Source organism: Pleurodeles waltl, chromosome 10, assembly GCF_031143425.1.
Source record: "Pleurodeles waltl isolate 20211129_DDA chromosome 10, aPleWal1.hap1.20221129, whole genome shotgun sequence".
NCBI classification, from domain to species: domain Eukaryota; kingdom Metazoa; phylum Chordata; class Amphibia; order Caudata; family Salamandridae; genus Pleurodeles; species Pleurodeles waltl.
Genome location: NC_090449.1, coordinates 295,966,012 through 295,987,521, shown reverse-complemented (window position 1 = coordinate 295,987,521; position 21,510 = coordinate 295,966,012). Strand labels below are relative to the sequence as shown.

The window sequence follows — 21,510 nt, the reverse complement described above, 5'->3', positions numbered from 1 at the left end:
CTTCCAGGCACCGGAAAGAGTTAATGATAACTAACTACCTAGATATCAATGAAGACAAATGGAGATTTATGGAAAGGAAGCTTAGACTCGTCGTTCAGTGGTCGCTTTGAGAGGGCTGTAATGTGGATTTTCTAGCTTACGCAAAGAGGAAACCTGAGAATCATCATAATGTACAGCCTCATTGTTTTGTTATAAATTGTATTGCAAAATAATTGCAACTGAAGTTTAGGGATGATTTTGGAGTGCACAAACTACCTAAAAAGATCACAAAAGTGTCAACTCTGGTTGAGATAGTCAGCATGGTCTTAGAGGAACAGTCTGGTAATGATTCCTTAAGGCGTCAAAATAGTCTCTCTGGTTCACAGGAAATATTTAAAACTTTGCTGACATTTCAGCCTCAACATCGGTGTTAAACCAGTGGCGTAACAAAGACCAGGAGCGCAGGGGACCCCCGAGTTCCAGGGGACTCTCTTAACACAGTACCCTGGACTGAGAACTCCTGAGTGAGTTCGGAGGAGGGCCCCTCCATGAACTTTGCAGGTGGAGCCCCTCAAGTTTAATTATGCCACTGTGTTAAACATGCTTCTTTAGGACAGCAAGTGGCACTTGGGATTTGTTAGGTTGACGCCAATTGAAGTTTGATGAAAGCAGAACAGTTTTGGCTGAAAAGTTGGGAGCCAACTAAAGACAGCCACAGATAATTCCACGTGACACCTCTGGCTAGCAACCTTCTGTGTACTTTTTACTGCGTTGTGAAAGTCACAGAATATGCATGAGTCTACTGACCACAGTTGCACGACTTGTCCCTCCTTTTCCATGTTTATAGAATCATTTTTGCCACTATCGGTGATAATGGTAAAACATTTTGTATCATGCAACAGCTACTCCTAGGAGTGTCCTTGTGCGTAGCAAAAAGGTCTGAAACGAAGATACACAAACAGTAATCATGCACAAAAAGACAGGTTTTCAACTTAAAAAAAATATTGTAGCATTCCTTGCTGCTCGAAGCTCCAGAGGGACCTTATTCCAAGCTACAGCTCCTAGATTGGTAAGTGACCTTCCTCCTGTTGTAGTCCATCTGATTGAGAACTGCTGCAAGCAGTTTGTTAGCTGATCTCAGGTATTTTTGTGGGCAGTAAAAACTAAATCTTGCGCTGTGATAAGCTGCTCCAGTTTGGTACAATGCCCCATGTTCCAAAACTAGTGCTTTAAAATGATCCTTTCCTTAATGGGGAGCCAATTGAATATCATGCAGCGGCGAAGACATCCGTGTGCCGATTGGTAGGTTCAAAACTAAACAAGCAGCGGCGTTTTGGACTACTTGCAGCTTACCCAACAAGTGTTCCGGTAGTCCAAAGTAGAAAGCATTACCGTAGTCTAGTTTTGAGGTTATTAGGGGCTGAATCATGGTTTTCTTAGCTGAGAAAGACAGGAAGTGTGAACATTTTCTCAGAGAGCGTAGAGGCCCAAAACAAGTGCCCACCACTGACCTGATCTGAGACTTAAAAGATAGCTTTTCTTCAAATTTAACCTCCACGTTCTTCACTGAACTCTCTTGCAAGACTGGGGCGTGTTGAGGCTCATCTTCGGGCCAGAAGATCTGCCAGCATTCAAGTGCAATATTACCAAAAAACAGAATTTCTTGGTTTTTTTCTGCTTTACACTTGAGGAGGTGGTCAGGAAACCACTGGAAAACTGTAGTCATGCAGGTTTTAATTTGGACTCCGGGAATCCCTTCACCCTCACAATAAGAAAACAGCTGTTGCGTATCTGCGACATATGATTTGATTTTTGCTCCAAGGGCTTCAGCAATCTGGACCAAAAGGGTCAAATACAGATTAAACAAAGATGGACTTAGTTCTGAGCCCTGCAGGACTCCCAATGGCATTTCATGTGGTTCCAAGGAGAAGGGAGGGATCCCGATTTATTGGCATCTATCTGTCCAAAAGGAAGTAAACCAATCCAATGCCAGTCTGGTTACTCCTATAGCCTGGGGATGCACTTGGAGTCTTGAGTGGGGCACCTTGTCAAATGGTGTTGATAGATCTAACATTAACAGTACAGCCTTTTCCCCATTGTCTAAAGTGCCTTTGATTTGTTCCGAGACCTCCATGAGCACTGTCTCTGTACTGAAACAGGGCCTAAAACCGGACTGACTAGAATGGAGTAAATTGTTTGTTTCTAGATAACGGGGAAGCTGACAATTCAGATGGTTTTCAAGAATCTTAGAAAATGCTGGGAGCAGGAAGAATGGTCTATCGTTAGCAGGAATGATTGTATATGCTGATGGCTTTTTTACCAGAGGTAAAATCTTCGCTTGCTTCCAGGAGGGTGGTACCTTAGCAACAGTTAAAGACATGCTAAGCACCTAGTTAACCAGAGGGTTGATGACGGAAGCTCCTGCCACTAATAGATTCAGCAACTTGGGTCCGATGGAGAGCAGGATTTCAGAGTACTCAAGGCTAGCAGTGAGCTCTCCAATAATAACAGTTCAAATCTAGTCAGACTCGCATTGATTGGTTGGTTTGGGCTGTTCTGTCCTAGACCACCTGGTTCTACAGTTGTTCATGTCCCGGTGGACAAACTGACATCAATGTTCTGAATTTTTGTCTGAAAATACGTGGCCAATTGCTCACACCAGTTCAGCAAAGGGTAGTAGGCCCTTACATTTGCTGTCGTTGTCATAAAACTTTTAACAATTGCAAATATTTCTCTTGTTTTATTCTTTGCATTCATGATTTTGTCCTCTAATGTTTTGTTTAGCTGCTCTAATTTCATTGTGATATTTCTTAAGAGCTGCTTTACAGCTTTCCTTAATATCTGTATTATACTCCTTCCACCATTGTCTTTCTAGTGCCTTACACCTTTCTTTCTCTGCTCTCAGACTGTTAGTGAACCACGGAGTGGAGGCTTATTTCTCCTTGTTCTGCAAGTGTGAGGTGGTGCAAGTTTATCAGTGGCATCCAGTGCTTTAAATGGAAAAATAGAAGTGCAGGTACTCTGTACCAGAGTACCTGCTTGTTTCTGAGAAGTGCTGGTACTCTCCAATTAAAAGTATTACGTTTTTCTTGAGATATGCCGGTACTCTCCATCTCAAAATAAAAAAGTGCTGGTACTCAGTACCGGAGAGTACCGGCCCATTTAAAGCACTGGTGGCATCCCTAATCCATTTATCAAGCAGCATTTCATCCTATCTCTCATTGGCGAGAGAGAGCTGGAGAGCTAGCTTTAAAGGCGAAGGCAAGTTCCATCGGCTGAATTGTATGGAATGCTCTCTGCAATACAGGTCCGTTAGTCTCAGGCATTTGGGTTTGACTGGTACCTGACACAAACATTTGATCAGGTAGTGATCAGACCAGGCTTGAGGGATAGTATCCTATACTTGCAATGTACTATTAGAAAATAACCTTACTTGGTACATGACCTGCCTGATGAGTCAATTCAAATACATATTGCTTAGGATCTAAGGGAGGCATAATATTTCCAAGCTCTTTTGTCTCCTTGTCTTCTGCTTTGTCCATATGTACATTTGGGTCACCTTAGGCCAGAAAATGGGCATATATCATTGCCAAGTGAGCCACCGCCGACTCCAATTATTCAAAAAACTGGCCCGCCGGTCTGTAAATTACAACACCAGCAACAGAATGCTGAGGAGACAGAGTGATACCGAAGCCCATTGCTTTAGCATCAGCCAGGCCCTCAATCTCAACAATTTGGCGCTCCCAAGCTTCCTTGAACAACAAGACAATGTCTCCTCATTCTGCCTTGTGGTCAATCCTTTTTATAGATCTTAAAACCCTTGGGAATGGCTAAAGCAGTGGCTGGTTGCAAGGCATCAGTGAGCCATGTCTCCATCACGAAGAGCAAAACCAATGTCTCCTCCTCCAGCAGTTCAAAAATATGGTCAGAACTTTTTGGTAGTGATCGGAAATTGATCGAACCAGCCCAAAACATGAGGCCTTCCCTTAGGTACTTTAGAGGGAACATTGTCCCTCTCTGCTAATGAGGCTTTCAAGTCTTTCATTTAATGGCAGTACCTGAAAGTTATAACGCGGGCAGGTGTAATTAGTTTTAAGTGAAATTACCCATGGTGACGTATCACATTAATGAGCAGGTGCAAGCATCCAAAGAGCCTCTTTTCTATAATCTGAGGATTTTTACCTGCTAAAGGATTACAGGCAGCATGGCTGGCACTGGTCACTTCCGGGAAGTTGACGGGCACAGACGGGCTTGCTTTAGGCATGCTAGCAGTTCGTCTTTGCAGCATGCTCCCTTTTATCCATCAGCCCTGGAGCAACTAGAGCGCAATATATGGCGGCTCTATTTGTCCTTTAGAGGTAAAAATGGCCGTGTAGTCTTCGCCTGATTTTTAGCTGCTACCAGAAGATGAGCTTAGGTTTGAACCATTCAGCCCCCACATTCAAATTTTAATTCCCAGTTAACAGTTCATTAAACCATAAAAAAAAGTCTGAAAAGTCCAAACTAACAAAAACTGTAAAGTGTGTTGAAAAAAATGTGCAAAACAGCAAAGTTTTGTGCAATATAACAAATTCAGGCCTAATGCAATTGCGTAAGCGCAGGGTGCCTCCTTTTATCCATCAGCCCTGGAGCAACGAGAGCGCACACTGCCCTACTGTGACAGCTGCAGTTGTCCTATTGAGGTAAAAATGGCTGTGTAGTCTTTGCCCGATTTTTAGCTGATCCCACCTCCCAGAAGATGAGCTCAGGTTTCAACCGTTTAGCCCCCAAATTAAAATTTCAATTCTCAGTTAACAGTTCATAAATACATATAAAAAGTCTAAAAAGTCAAAACTGTAAAGTGCGTTGAAAAATGTGCAAAGCGACAACGTTTTGTGCAATATACCAAATTCTATGTATTGTGTGCCATTAACCCCTTAACAGCCAAGGACATAATGGTTACGTCCTTGGATGCGGCGCTGAGGCGCTCCCCCCATAAGCCTCGCCTCAGCGCCCCCACTGCAGGGATGGAAGGGAAAGGAAGGCTTCCCCTGCCACCCCCTTCCCCTGCCCCGTTGGGTCTGATGACGTCAGCGTGCGATCATGCGCTGACCTCATCAGAGGCCTGCCCCTCCAAGCGCGAATCGGAAGAGAAATGCTTTTGCATTTCTCTTCTGATCACTGGAGGGGCCGAGAAAGGTATGAACGGAAAGGAAAGGCCTTTCCTCTACTTTCATGTCTCTCTCAGCATTTCTGTATCGCTATCGGACAGCAGAATTGCCCACTAGACACCAGGAGATTATTTTTTTTGTTGCAATTGACATGAGGGTAGGGGCCCCTTGGGCAAGGGCTACTCCCCACGGGGCCAAATTATTTTTAGGCCATTTCTGCCCCCTGGGGGGGGGGGGGGGGGGGGGTAGGGGGCAGAAACACCCTAGATACCGGGGATATCTTTTTTTTCTTTTTTATATGTGGGGAGCGACGCCTTAGGCAAGGGTCGCTCCCCGGGGGGGGGCAGAATTACTTATAGGCCATTTCTGCTCCCCTTGGGGGCAAATCAGCCTATTTTTATTAGGCCTAACCACTAGACACCAGGGAATTTTATTTTTTGCAATTGACATGAGGGGAGTGGCCCCTTGGGCAAGGGCCGCTCCCCAGGGGGCCAAATTATTTTTAGACCATTTCTGCCCCCCCGGGGGCAGACCGGCCTAATATAATTAGGCCAAACTGCCCCCAGGGGGGGCAAAAAACCCTAGACACCGGGGATAATTTTCTTTTTCTTCATTTTTATTTTTTATATGTGGGGAGCGACCCTTAGGCAAGGGTCTCTCCCCGTGGGCAAAATTACCTTTAAGCCATTTCTGCCCCCCATGGGGGCAGATCGGCATATTTTATTAGGCAAATCTTCCCCCAAAAGGGGCAGAAACCACTAGACAATAGGGATTTTTTATTTTTTTTGCAGTTGACATGAGGGGAGCGGCCCCTTGGGCAAGGGCCGCTCCCCAGGGGGGCAAATAATTTTTAGGCCATTTCTGTCCCCCCCGGGATCAGATCGGCCTGATCTAATTAGGCCAATCTGCCCCCAGAGGGGCAGAAACCCCCTAGACACCAAGGATACATTTTGTTTGTAGTTTTATTGTTTTTATATGTGGGGAACGACCCCTAACGAAAGGGTCGCTCCCCGGGGGGGAGGGGGGGGGGAATTACTTTTAGGCCATTTATGCCCTCCTACTGGACACCAGGGATTTTCTTTTTTACATTATTCAATGAGGGGGCTGCCCCATGGGCAAGGGCCGCTCCCCGGGGGGGGGGGAAATATTTGTAGGTCTTTTCTGCCCCCCGTGGGCAGATCGGCCTATTATAATTAGGCCGATCTGCCCCCGGGGGGGCAGAAACCCTTAGATACCAGGGATATATTTTTGTTTATGTTTAATTTTGTTTTTTATATATGGGGAGCGACACCTAAGGCAGGGGTCGCTCCCATGGGAGGCAAATTGTATTAAGGCCATTTCTGCCCCCTTTGGAGGCAGATCAGCCTATTTTTGTTAGGCCGATCTGTTCCCAAGGGGGCAGAAACCACTAGACACCTGGGCTTTTTATTTTTTTTGCGTCAATTTCAAGCAAGGGGAGTGACCCTTTAGGCAAGGGTCGTTCCCCTGGGGTGCAAATTTATTTCAAGCCATTTCTGCCCCCCTTGGGGGCAGATTGGCCTTTTGGTGTTAGGCCGCCCTGCCCCCAAGGGGGGCAGAAACCACTAGGCACTGGGGAGTTTTTTGCGCCAATCTCACGCAAGGGGAGCAACCCCTTAGGCAAGGGTCGCTCCCTTTAGGGGGGCAAATTTATTTTAGGCCATTTCTGCTCCCTTTGGGGGCAGATCGTCCTATGTCTATTAAGCTGGTCTGCCCCCGGGGGGGGGGGAGGGCAGAGACCACTTAGGCACCAGGGATTTGTGTGTGTGTATGTGTGTGTTTTATTTGGGGGGGCAGCCCCTTAGGCAAGAGTCACTCCACATGGGGGCTCATTACTGTTAGCCATATCTGCCCCACGTGGGGGCAGATCGGCCTATTTTTGGAGGCCCATCTGCCCCCAAGAGGGGGGCAGAAAGCCCACCAGAGACCAGGGAAGATTTTTTTTCAAAATAAGAGGGTGGGGGTATGGCCATAACCCCACCCCAAATAAATGGGGTCCAAGCTGTTCTGCCCACCAGTGGGCAGATGGGGCACTTACCCCCAGGGGCAGAAAGTCTACTAGATGCCAGGGAATTAAACAAAAAAAATTGTGGGGTGGTGGCTACCAACCAGTATGGGCCTGGTTATGTCCCCATCCCAACTGAAGGGGGTAACAGTCTTTCAGCTCTCCCCGCACACTAAAACATCTTATCCCACGGCAAGCAAAAGAACATTTGATTATTTTGGGTTTTGGTTTTACATTTGGGCCATGAGAGCTTGGCAAACTCTCAAAATCGTCCCACTTGGAATAGTGACGGCTGCACTTTTTGGACTTTGGGATGCTGCCAGGTAGAAAAATCCACAAGACCTAGACACATCTGAAAACTAAACATTTGGGTGAGTCCAGGGTGGAGTAACTCACATGCACCCGCACCATTTTCTTACCCACAATGCCCTGCAAACCTCCAACTTTGCTGGAAAACACACATTTTTTTCCACATTTTTGTGATGAAACCTTTTCGGAATCTGCAGGAATCCACAAAATTCCTACCACTCAGCATTTTCTCATCTATACCGATAAACATTCTGCTGCACTTGTCAGCCTAAAAATGTTTTTTTTACAAACTGCCCTTTTGGACCCGCTTTGGTTCCCCCTCAATTTTGACATGTTTTTGGCTCTTCCCTGTCACAAGCATATTGGCCCACTTACACAAGTGAGGTATCATTTTTACAGGGAGACTGAGGGGAACGTTGGGCAGTAGAAATTTGTCACGGTGCGGTGATCCCACACAGAAATCTGGGAAAAAAAAGATTTTTTAGCTAAATTTGAGGTTTGCCAAGGATTCTGGTTAAGAAAACATTGGGGGATCCACACAAGTCACACCTCCCTGGACTCCTTTGGGTGTCTAGTTTTCAGAAAGGTCTGGGATTGATAGGTTTCCCTAGATGGCTGCTGAGCCCTGGACCATAAACGCAGGTGCCCCCCGCAACAACAGATAGTTTTGTATTTGATAATTTTGATGTGTCCAGATAGTGTTTTGGGCCTACCCACACAAGTGAGGTACGATTTTTATCGGGAGACTTAGGGGAATGCTAGGTGGAAGGAAATTTGTGGCTCCTCCCAGATTCCAGAACTTTCTATTACCGAAATGTGAGGAAAATGTGTTTTTTGGGCCACATTTTGAGGTTTGCAAAGGATTCTGGGTAACTGAACCTGGTGAGAGCCCCACAAGTCACCCCATCTTAGATTCCCCTAGGTGTCTAGTTTTCAGAAATGTGCAGGTTTGGTAGGTTTCACCAGGTGCTGGCTTAGCTAGAGGCCAAAATCTACAGCTAGGCACTTTGCAAAAACATGTCAGATGTCAAAGTAAAAATGTGATGTGTCAATGTTGTGTTTCCTGTTGCGAGTATTAGGCCTACCCATGCAAGTGAGGTACCATTTTAGCAAAACAAGCGTTATTGCCTCTTGTCTTTCTCAAAAAAATTTCCTTCCAAATGTAAGACAGTGTGTAAAAAAAGACGTCTATTTGAGAAATGCCCTGTAATTCACATGCTAGTATGGGCACCCCGGAATTCAGAGATGTGCAAATAACCACTGCTTCTCAACACCTTATCTTGTGCCCATTTTGGAAATACAAAGGTTTTCTTGATACCTATTTTTCACTCTTTATATTTCAGCAAATGAATTGCTGTATACCCGGTATAGAATGAAAACCCATTGCAAGGTGCAGCTCATTTATTGGCTCTGGGTACCTACGGTTCTTGATGAACCTACAAGCCCTATATATTCCCGCAACCAGAAGAGTCCAGGAGATGTAACAGTATATTGCTTTAAAAAATCTGACATTGCAGGAAAAAGTTACAGAGTAAAACGTGGAGATAAATGGCTGTGTTTTTTCACCTCAATTTCAATATTTTTTTATTTCAGCTGTTATTTTCTGTAGGAACCCCTTGTAGGCTCTACACAAATTTCCCCTTGTTGAATTCAGAATTTTGTCTATTTTTCAGACCGGAAGGAGGTGAAAGCACAACAAATAGTAACAAGCATTTGCAATGCAACGGGTCTCGCGTTTGCTCATGTTAGAGCTGATCGCGTTGTAAATTCCTAACCCGACTTTTCATCTATCGGCAAATGTTCTTTTATGTACGTAACCCGAAAAAGTGAAATTAACTGTGTAAAGCGCTCGACTTCTGCCAAGCGAAATCACGCTAGGAAAATAGAGAAAAAGTAGTCCACGATCCGACAGAAAACAGCGAGCCTCGCATGTTTTCTGTACTTGATCGCAGCGCTCGAGGAGGGCTAACCACCGGAAAAGGCATGACGTGTGCATGCCTTCCACTAATGAAAGCAAGCAGATTTTACTAGGCAAGCCCACGAACCAATGAAACACACTGACGTGACGTCGACAGGGCTCCGAGCCCTTTTCTAATAACTAAAGCGTCTTGCTGCGATACGTATGCGCGAGCGCATGCAACGCAGGCTCGACCCTAAAAATGGGATATGTCCCAGTGAAATGCCAGAATTGTGTTGAAAACTGGGGTTTTCTAATTCAAGTCTGTCTGTTCCTGAAAGCTGGGAAGATGGTGATTTTAACACCCAAAAACCCTTTTTTGATGCCATTTTCATGGAAAATCCACTAGCCTTCTTCTGCAGCCGTTTTTTCCCATTTATTTTTTTTTTAAACGAAATTTTTGCTGTATTTTGGCTAATTTCTTGGTCTCCTTTAGGGTAACCCACAAAGTCTGGGTACCTCTAGAATCCCAAGGATGTTGGAAAAAAAGGACACAAATTTGCCGTGGGTAGCTTATGTGGACAAAAATGTATGAGGGCCTAAACGTGAACTGCCCCAAACAGCCTAAAAAAGTCTTGCCACCTGAGGGGGAAAAGGCCTGGCACCGAGGGGGGTTAATATCATTTATTGGTATGCTATCATTTATAGAGAACCTTTTACTTTGGTGGCTTATCACTGTCTTAATTAGGACATATTTTTCATGCAGTCCTGGGATTTCCATCCATCAGTTATATATGATTGGGTGTGTTCGGTTGTGACTGGTTAGTAGAGATTTGGTACGTGTCAAGTTTAGTACTTGTTCATGCTTTGTGGGACCCATGGCAAGCCACTGCATTATGTGGTAATTTATCCTTAACGTGATAAAAATAAAGAGCAGCTGTTGTGGGATATTCAGGTTTAACAGAAAATATTTCTCTTATTTGGTACATATTAAAAATATAAAATGCTACATATATTAATAAGCATCGATACCAAGCATGCCTTATGTAAACTTCTATTTATTTCACATATAAAAATGTATAAATAATACCAATTCACACATAGCAGTTAAGAAATGTGCAGCCATGTTTTTTTGTCGAAAGTCTTGGATGAAGTGAAAAAAGAAGTGAGAGAAAAATCCTCATCCCTTGGCAACAGAAAAGTTTAAAACTTAAAATGTTTTTGTTGAGTTACAAAGTGTAATCAGAATGCAGCAGTTTCTCTCGACGATTTTACTGTTGTCCATTTACAATACATTTGATAAGTACATAAAATGGCCTGTGATCTTTTCTGCTTTTCCCAGCCGAACATATATGGCATCTTGACGTAATTTCTAAATATTGTAACTAAATAAGGCATCGGGCCACTAGAAGAAGTCCGTCTCATGGGGCACAGAAAAGGCAATGTAGGAGAAATTTCCTAACGGGACAGAATTTGTTTGTAAATTGTGGAACATGCTGATGCAGGGTTTAGAAGTCATCTGGACAGTATTTCTGGTCACTATTTTAACTGTTTTGCGTGAAGGCCCTTCGGGGGTTATTTACGGTCTGGCAGATGTGGGATGTCCCATCCCCACTATTTAGATGGTATACGTTAGTATACAATCTAAATAGGGAACATCCGTCAATTTTCGGGGCGTGTCCTTCATCCACCAAACTCTAATGAATTCTGTTGGTCATTCTAGGGCATAGATTGACTGACTTGGAGTCTCTGGGTGTAAGCTTACATCTGGTGTTCAACCCTGTGTTCCTGCAATTAGAAGAAATGCCTGGTGTTGGGAAAATGGATGGGACGTTTGTACATGAGGAGCTGTTCAATCAGAGTTTACAGAGTGAATTGTGCTCCATGAGCCAGCAAGTAATAGATTGGAACCTGTGTGGTGCCTTGGAGACTAGGGTCAATCAGAAGAACTGTCTACTCCTTGTGGCCCGAGGAAGAACTAGCCCGCAGGAGTCAACTGAATGGAAGGGAGGTCCATATTAGGAGAGTTGTGGCCACTCAGAGAAGAAAGTTGTCTTCTGCTATGATCAAAGCTGCTGGGATTTCAGTCAATGAATGGCCAACTTGTTCGGCAGGTTGACTAAATTATGCTGTAAAACAAAGCAAATTATGAAGCATAATGCAGTGCATTCAGTGGAAATCCTAGTTTGAATATTGTGTCTTTTTAACCCACCTTAATACGTAACACCTGAATACAGCAATTAACAACTAAAATGTGACCAACAGACCGTAATAATGGGTCTGCTATTAGGTGGCACCTTGTGTTGCTCTTTATTTTAGTAACTGTTGGTCTGGTTGAGCTACAAACTCTTTTTTGTTGAAATCTTCAAATGATACAGTAGATTTTGGATTATGTGGCAAGTATGGTAAATAGATAATAATGGAGAAACTGCAGAGATCGTAGAAATGCGTAATACCAATGACCATGCACATGATCAGTTCAAAGAAGGAGAGATGTCAAAGTCCAAGAGTCCACAGGTGTGTCATTTCATACTTCAGAACAAAAAAGATATATTTTAATAGAAAATCGATGACCCAACTAAGTCAATCCAGATATTTAATATGGTCAAGATGACATGGGAGAGCCTCTACCTCACTCATGATCTGTGGAAAAGAAGAAATGCCTGTAGTCTGTTTCTTTTAATTGCCTTCCCCACTGCCTTCAGGCAGGACTGGAATCCAGGGCCCCTTGCCTTCAGTGGGTCTCCCCATGTCCTCCAGAGAAGACACCCTTTCATATAACTCCACCAGCAGGTTGGTGTGGCCATTTAGGATCTGTGTGAGATTGGACACGCGATGCAGTATCCTTGCAGGACAAATAGCGTTGTTTGGAGGATGGGATGGTGCAGCAATGGCGGACCTGGATGAGGCAGGATTGCCACGCCTACTGCCCGATTCTCCATTCCTAAGCCCGCTGTCTCCTTTCCGGCTGTTGACTGCGGTTCTGAAAGGAGTATGCGGGTCGCCAAACTTAGCGACATAAGGATCCTGTGGCCTGTTCACCTCCAGGTTTCCCACTTTAGAAATAAGTCCAGATATCACTCCTTCAACTTGTGTGAATCTGGAGGACATGTCGCTCTTCATGCGGGACATTTCTGTGGCAACCTCTGAAAAAAAATCCAGAGCGAGAGGTCAAATCAGAGACCAGAATTGGAGGGAAACTAAGGAGGGACAAATAGAGAAAAAGAGAGTCCACAAAGGTGTTGAAACTGAAAGAATATTGGTCATTAATACACAAAATAACGGTAACAATTGTATTAAGATAGCACTCCGCGATCCCAATAACTTAGAAAGAAACGGTCTCATTGGCTACAAACGCCTAGAATCAAAACAAAAGAGCAGAGATACGCGGCCATGCAAATGCCAATCACATAACACAAAGTAGAATTGAAAACAAGGAGAGGCATAACTTTATGGCACATAGAGACAAACTAGTTAGTACACAAACAGTCACATACAGCATTCACCAACAAACCACAAACCTCCCTTCCGTAGAAAAACTTAAAAAAGAAGAACCAGAAGAAACTGTGAGGAATGAAAAAAGTATTTGTGTAGTTCCCTAGATGTAAAGCTAAATCACTGGTCTAAACTTCAACTTTTTAAAACATTAGTTGCACTCTAAATCCTTAAAATCCTAGTCTAATTGATAAAATGGCTCTGTTAGCACCTGTAGCTGATGTGCTGTAACCTCTGGGCCAGGAGTTCGAATACCCGCAAAACCAAATCATCTTTTTATCATTGTTAGGAGGGCAAACGGCGTATCACTTAATGAAATAATAGTAACACTTGCTAACTACAGCATAGACAAAAAGAGAACTAAAAGTTTTGTTTTCTTGTAGTGAACAAAAGGTCCATTATACTAACTTTTAATTGTTCATCAAAATCAGACCTTGTCATCATAAGGATTGACTGCTTTAAACAGTCTTTACACATCAGTTTAAGATCAGGATATATTGACTAGTTCTCGTTACAAAGTACTATAATGGTTGCGAAAATAAGATTTCAGTAACGTCGGTAAACTCCCCCTTCGCCTAGATAAGAGTTTTGCTCCACCTGACCTCATTTCCTGATGCCTGAAGTATTGCAACACACTGCTGAACGGAACCGCTTTCTTTTGTGTCTCTCACAGCTACCCGTAGCCCTGACTGACAGGCAGGAAACACAGCAGCTGCCACTCCGCTGCTGCTACGTCCCACTTCCTGCTCCCAGAAGTCCTGTTTAAAGACCTCCGCCATCCAAGAATGGGAAATATGTGCCTTGTAAGTGCCGTAAGGGAACAGTAAATTGGGGCTGCCAAGTTGTGCTCTTCTAGCCCTGAGCGGGAACATTTCGGCTGTTGCCCAGAGCATCCATTTCCCCCCTTTTCAAAAACTTCGCAAACCTAGAGAAGTTTTTTTTTAAGTATGAAAGCTTGCAAAATGCTTAGTGCAACATCGCAAGCACCATAATTTTACCATTGCCCACCATCCTAAATTAGTACTTTTTTTTACCAACATTGCCTAATCCAAAATTCCAAATCCTACCTATATTATCCATATGACTTTTTACAACTGTTTCTCGTTGTCACGCAGCAGTTTGCACGGACTCATCCAGCCACAGCTAACGAAGCGTAAAGGCGAAAACAGATTCTTGATGATCTTTTGCACCACGTCATGAGAAAAATGACTGGAAACCCCTCACATTTTCTATATAACTATCAATCAACTCCTTGCCCCAGTAATCAGTCCTTGGCTTTTGGTTATATCCGTCTTGTCTATACTTTAGGAGCCTAAACGATCAGCTTGTGCATTTTGCCAACCAGTGGCGTACCCATCCCATGACACAACTATCCTCTGATGTAAGCAACGAAAGTTACAACATCCATATGCACACTAACATCAATTGCACATATAGGCACATATGCAGCAGGAGAATTAGGCCTGATGATATCCTTGTACACAGTGACCAACGCTGTCACAGAACCTCATGCTTGGATTCCAAATATACAGGCATCCATGCACACATACCTCTAGGCATGCACATGAACACACAAACATGCAAACTATGCATGCAAGCCATCAGACATGCCATAACCCATGCATGCAGACCAATAGATATATAATACTCATGCATACAAACCAAAACATACAGACTCTCACACAGACACACACACAATGGACATACGCTCGCAGACAACACACATCCACTAAGGTACCGCACAAAATGACAAAAATCTAAAGACATTGTGACAGACCACTTAATCTTTAGACCCTAGGTGGAGGAAATCGACTGGGTCACTTGAAGAAATCTCTTGTACTGCGTGGGAGAATACTTCACTTTTCACACCCAATATTTTCCCCTTTAGTAAAGATCTCTTAAAGGTCATTAAAAGTGGACTCTACAAGCCAGCTGCATCAGTTCGCATAATTTAATTATCACTGCAATTCAGTACATAGCTCTGGGATTCACACACATTACATTCTGCGTCACAAGATCACTGCTTGCACATCAAACATGTATCAAAACTGAGCTTTTCTTTCATGCATCAGTGTTGTCGAAGGTAGTAAGTAGTCCAGTTGGATGAAATGAAGAAAGTACGACAACTTCCAAACTGGACTGATGCCTTATGTGGAATCCAGAACTAGAAGCATATTCTTCAGTGTACTGGATGAGACATTGAGATGTTGCATACTTTGTAGCAAACTGTATGCTGCATACATTGACTGTGCTACATTCATTTCTTTACACTAAATACACATTTGCCATGGTCTCTGTTGACAATTTCACTTGCTCTCGTTTACCTCCTTTGAAAGGTGTTTTCCAAAATCAATTTTTAAGCAAACTAGCAACATTTAGTGCATGGCCTTTGAACATGTTTATTGCTTTGTTGGCTTGTAGAGCCTCGTGGAATAAACCACTCTAATGCTTCACATTTGAACTGCTGCTTCAGCAATTAATGCAGTCAAACAAGACGGCAGTATTTCTAGCTAAAATGCATGTAGTGAGGTACAACTAATGCGTCAATATTTTTGGTGAGGTCCGAGTTCAGTTCCGCAAGTGTTGTCAATGAAAACAGCAGAAGCCACGCTAGCACCGTGCATAGGATAAACTCCATTCCTGAAGCATGTCACGGGCGCTCCAGTCCCAATCAGCCAATCATAAAACAGGGGCATCATACACTGCATCGGAGAGCCTCATACCAACAGCTCCAAAAGGACTGAACGTTGCAACTCATAAACCAAACCAGATGCCGGTCTATGTTGGAATCCTCCGAATCAGGTAAAGAGGTCACTAAACCCCAAAGGCGATGCAAAGTCATACTAATGGTGGAATGTTTGCCACAGGACGCCTATAACACAATATAGCATAAATCAAACAAACACTTCATCATTAAACAACTAACTCCTCTGCTTTGCAGACGTCTTGCCTCTTATTGCACTTTACTTTTTCTTGGTCAAGGCTTAACAAATTCCTTGACGATATCGATACCCATGTAGTTCAACCTTAGTCCACTAGTGTTTGAACTCAGTTTTGAAATTACGTTCTTGAAGTCTTGACGTAACCCAGCTCACAATATGGAGTTATGTGATGAAAGCCTTTTTTGTTAAAATAAAACTTTAAAGGAATGCATTCCTTCATTGCATTTAAGCGAGATTTCAAAATACCAAATAAAAGTGAATTCATAAATGTAGTTTATAAAGCACTGGGACACTCGGGCGTTTTAGCCTTAGCACTTATTTGCTTTCAGTCAATAATTCAATTGAGTTCCTCTGCCTCGTAAAGATAATATAATACAAAATGATCAATCACTTATTTGTCCTCTCTTATGTTTGCATTACCTCCAGATCATAATTGCTGGCATCAATAAAGACAGTACACTCCAAATTAACGTGGACCCCTGTCAAAGTGGTAGTTATTGGCATTTCCTTACAAGCACTTCCAAGTGCAGATTACACACTGCTCCTAGAGTTCTCAAACACTAGTGCAGTCTGATTGGTTTTAGCATCATACCTGTACCACCAACCTCTATTTAAAAAGTGTTAAGAAAGCCTATAGGTTTGCCAATGCTTGTAGGCGTGGGGGGGGGGGGGCACACAAAGCCAACTATAAAACAGATGCTGCAGAAAATAAAGCAAACTTTTTTCTGTTTTCTGTAGAATCCATTTCCGGGCTGATCTAAGATGTTATTGATGTTATTGATAATACCTTAAGCCAGGGGCTCAATGATCCAATGCAAAGGAAGATGATAGCTGAGGGAGAATGGGTGGTGAGGTGTAAACCCTCACAAGACAGCGATACACCCTTGAGCCAGCAAACACGAAAGTGGCATATCTAGCTACCTGTGCCCCTTTTTTGTCGAGGGAGACAGCTTAGAAAGGGATACTGGAGAAATTGAAGAAAGTAGGAGGAATGCTACCTAAAAGCCATCAGCAACCAGTAGGCTGTAGGAGGTAGGACATTTCAAGCACTTCACCACACGTAGTTTTTAGGTCTCAGCTAGACAGCGCATGTGCTGTCTCGAAGAGACATATCGTTTTTAATCTGTGGGCTTCAGCCGACCTATAGACTTAATATATGCTCGGTCCATCGTCGCTCTTGTATCCTTTGTGCCCATTTGTCCATGGCAAGCATGGTCATGCTCTTCTTGTGTTTAGCCCTCCCCCAGGGATTGTTCCCAAGTATTTGTGTTCTTCCACCCCTCCCATCTTAGGAGCTACTTTTTTCTTCATGTTTGAGCAGTTGACACAAGCACTCCTGTGTTTACAAGCTCCCTCCCACCTCCCCATCCTGTTACTTCTTTTCCTTCACAGATCGGTTTTATTATTCACCTCCTCATGCTGTTTCTGTTCCATTCTGTAACCTGCTTATGGCGTTTCATTATTTCACGAAAATTAGATACCGACATTACCCTTCACAAGCTTGATTTAGTTGCAGAGCTCCCTCCAGCTTTCAGACAGTCTGCCTTTTGCGCTCTCCCTGCCTCTCCTGCTCACTGAATACTACATAACAACAATCCACATACTCTATGTCATGCCACATAATTCCACTCAGCATAATTTCATTGCACGCCACATAGTTCCACACATCACAATTCATCTGCATATAATTCCATTCCACAACATATATTTCCACACCAAACCAAAAAATTACACTCCACAACACACTTCCACTCCACACCACATATATCAAATGCACAATACAGAATTCACCATCATGCCACAAAATTCAGCACCACACCACACAACTCCACTACTTGCCAATGCATGACACACAATACCACTACACATAATTACACTCCACATCAAACAATCCCACTCCACATACAGTACATTTAAAACCACATAATTACTATCCACATATGTCCACTGCACACCATGCCACGTGATTCCACTACACATAACTCCCCTCAACAACACACAATTCCACAACTAACAATCCCAATCCAGCCCACAGAATACCACTCAGCACCACATAATTCAACTCCACATAATTACACTCTACTCAATACCACATGAATATACCCCACATAAATCAACTCAATGCCACATAACAACAATCCACATAAATACACTCTACACCATGCCACCACTGAACACCACACAGTTCTACACACCACAATTCAACTCCACACTATTCCACATCACACATTTCCACACCAAACCACATAATTACACTCCACAACACAATCCCAGTCCAAGCCACATATATCCAATCCACAACACAGAATTCCACATCATACCACAAATTTCAACACCACACCACATAATTACACCGCACTACATGCCACTTCATGACACACAATACCATTACACATAATTACACTCCATGTCACACAATCCCACTCCACATAATTACACTACACTCAATACCACATAATTACTATCCACATAATTCCACTGTACACCATGCCACTTAATTCCACAACACATAACTCCCCTCAACACCACACATTCCTTGACACACAATTCCACAACAAACAATTCCAATCCAACCCACAGAATTCCACTCCACACCACATACATCCACTCCACTCCATAACACTTCTCTAAAAGACATTGACAAGGCCAATAGCTCTCGGCCTTCTAATTTGGCAAGGGCATGCATATGTTATGCCTTTTCTGGGGTTTAGCCTTCCCTGAACACACCACCCAACTACTGTTAAGCACATTTGCAGTTGTCATTTTCTGGCGTTGTTTTGGGATTGCTTTTTTGTCTACAAATGGGTGACAGTCCTGCCACGGGCTGGGAGTGCTGGTTACGGCTTGCTGCCACTTTTATTCACAGATTGGTTCTGGCCATTCTGACCTCTGGCTGTAATTGATGGGCAAACTGCCCATTACTGTTGTATTTCCTCAATAGTCTCCCTTTACGAAAGTGCAGATGCAGACGGCAGAGTGCTGGGTACAGGCACAACTATCTTTGGGGCCCAAATAGAGGCGCAGACTTGTTACCGCTCTGCCCCTTACATGCTCTGCCCTCAGCACTGCAGCAGCAAAGGACGTGGGCCGCCAGTTTTCCACAGCCCCACCCGCCTTCCTGTTTACCACCCCCACTGCCCTCCTGTGCACCACCCCCACCTCATTGCCAAAATGTGAGAAGCTGGCCTGGTTTGTGGTGGGTACCAGAGGTACTTACACTTTATACCAGGTCCAGTGATCCACCTTAGTGAAACGTAGGCAGTGTCTAGCAGGTTAGGCTGTCTAGGGGTAGCTGTAGCATAGCAGCCAAGGCTTTTCTTGGAGACATGCAACACTCTTGCAATACCACTGTAGACACACAATACATATACACAAGTAAAGACAATACTCAGTGTTACCAAAAATAAAGGTACTTTATTTTAGTGACACAAGTCCAAAAATATCTTAGTGGCAATACTCCTACTGGAGGTAAGTATTATACACAATATACACACTAGTAACCAAAATCAGGTAAGTAAACAGTCATACAATAGTGCAAACAGTGAAAAAAAAACAATAAATTGCAATGGGCATAGGAGCAACACAAACCATGTACTAAAATAGTGGAATGAGAAAGTCAGATTTCCCCCCTAGGCAAGTGTATTGTGTAGAGGGGCGCTTGAAGTGTAAGAAAACACCAAAGGTAAGTAAAAGTACCCCAGCCCAGCGCCCAGGAAAACAGGAGTAAAGTACAGCAAGTTTCCTCAGAACACACTACAAGTCGTGGAAAGGATTATGCAAGAACCAAGCAAGACTACAAGAAACCAACAATGGATTCCTGGACCTGAAGACCTGTGGAGAGAGGAGGCCAAGCCCAGAAGTCTATGAAGAGTCCAGGAAGAACAGGAGCCCCTGCCAACCACGATGAAAGTGCAAAAGTGGATTCTCCAGTTGGAAGAAAAGTACAGAAATGCACAAAAGAAGATAGTTGCGGGTTTCTGCTAGGTGCAAGAGATGTCCCACGTTGAGTCATTGGATGCAGGCTGTTTGCATCACCGGATTCCACCGACAAGCCTTGGTTCACGCAAGAACGCATTTTGCATCAAAGAGGAGCTGCTCGGATCCAAGAGGGACCTTGGGGTCTTAACTTGGACTGAGGAGACAGATGGGGTTCTCAGCACTTCAGAGAGCCCTCAGAAGACCAGGTAGCACCCACAGGAGTCCCAGGACACGGGGACAAAGGAGTTGCAAAGTGTGGTTGTCGCAGCACTACACAGAGGCCGCCGGAGAACAACTCAGGGAGCTGAGCGTCACAGGATAGAGTGCTGGGGACCTGAGCTACGCTGTGCATGAAGAACTTTTGAGAGAAGTCCATCAGAAGTCCAAGGAGCTGCAGAAGACGCGATGCACAGGGGTACTGCCTTGCACAGGGAGGCAAGCTCTTACCTCCATTAAATTTGGACAGCTGGACCTTTGGACAGTCTGGGTCACTTCAGTCCAAAACCTGTGTTCCAGGGAGCACACTCGTCGACAGGAGAGGAGGCCCAGAGTACTGGTTGTCATTGCACAGAGGTGCCTGCTGAAGCAGGGAAGTGACTGTCACTCCAGTGGAGATTCCTTCGGTTCTTCTGGTGCAGGATAAAGACAGGTAGTCCTCAGAGCATGCACAACCTGGAAACTGTTGCAGTTGCTGGCTGGAGCTGACGTTGCAGGTCACAGTAGCCTTCCCAGTTACTTTGTTCCAGTTACAGTGGTTCCTGGAGCAGTATGCGGTTGTCCCGATGGTCAGAAGCTGAAGCAGAGGATGCAGAGGAGTCCTGGTGTAGTCTTGCAAACCGAATCTGAAGAAACACCCAGAGGAGAAACCCTAAATAGCTGTGAGAGGGGGATTGGCTACCTACCCAGGTATGCACCTATCAGGAGGGGTCTCTGATGTCACCTGCTGGCACTGGCCACTCTGATGCTCCTAGAGGGTCCCCAGATCTTGGAATCCAAGATGGCTAATGCCGGGGACACTCTGGAGAAGCTCTGGGCACCACCCCTGGGGTGGTGATGGACAGGGGAGTAGTTATTCCCCTTTCCTTTGTGGGGTTTCACGCCAGAGCAGGCACTAGGGGTCCCTTAACTGGTGTAGACTAGATTATGCAAGGAGGGCACTGTTTGTGCCCTTCAACGCATTTCTAGAGGCTCTGGGAGGATACCCCTCCCATGCCTGTAGACCTATTTCCAATGGGAGAGGGTGTAACACCCCTCTCCTAAAGGAAATGTATTATTCTGCCTTCCTGGGATTGAGCTGCTCAGTCCCCAGGAGGGCAGAAACCAATCTGTGAGGTGGCAGCAGCTGGGGCTGCAGTGGATACCTCAGAGAGCTAGTTTGGCAGTACTGGGGGCCTACGATGGAGCCCCCAGGGTGCATGGGATTGGACCCCCAATACCACATTTGGATTGGGGGTTCAATTTCACAATCTTAGACACCTCACATGGCCATATTCGGAGTTACCATTGTAAAGCTACATCTATGTATTGACATATATGTAGTGCACGCTTATAATGGTGTTCCCGCACTCGCGAAGTCCGTGAAATTGGTCCTGGATAACATGGGAGCACCTTTGCTAGTGTAAGGGTGCACTCACACACATTAACTTTGCACCTAGCCTTCAGTAACTGAAGGTTAGACAGACATGTGTCTTATAAGTTACCTGGTGCAGTGAAAATGGCTGTGAAATAGTGTGTGCA

At 44.3% G+C, this 21,510-nt stretch overlaps 1 protein-coding gene across 2 annotated transcripts in view; it reads right to left on the bottom strand.

The window, feature by feature from the left end:
* Positions 1-10,400: 10,400 nt before the first annotated feature.
* Positions 10,401-21,510, bottom strand: part of LOC138261475 (uncharacterized) — a 71,784-nt gene continuing 60,674 nt past the window's right edge. For both annotated transcript variants that reach the window (XM_069210444.1, XM_069210442.1), the window contains exon 3: positions 10,401-12,504. In XM_069210444.1, coding sequence (XP_069066545.1) covers positions 12,038-12,504 — 467 coding nt within the window. In that variant the 3' untranslated portion in view covers positions 10,401-12,037. The remainder of the gene's footprint in view (positions 12,505-21,510) is intronic.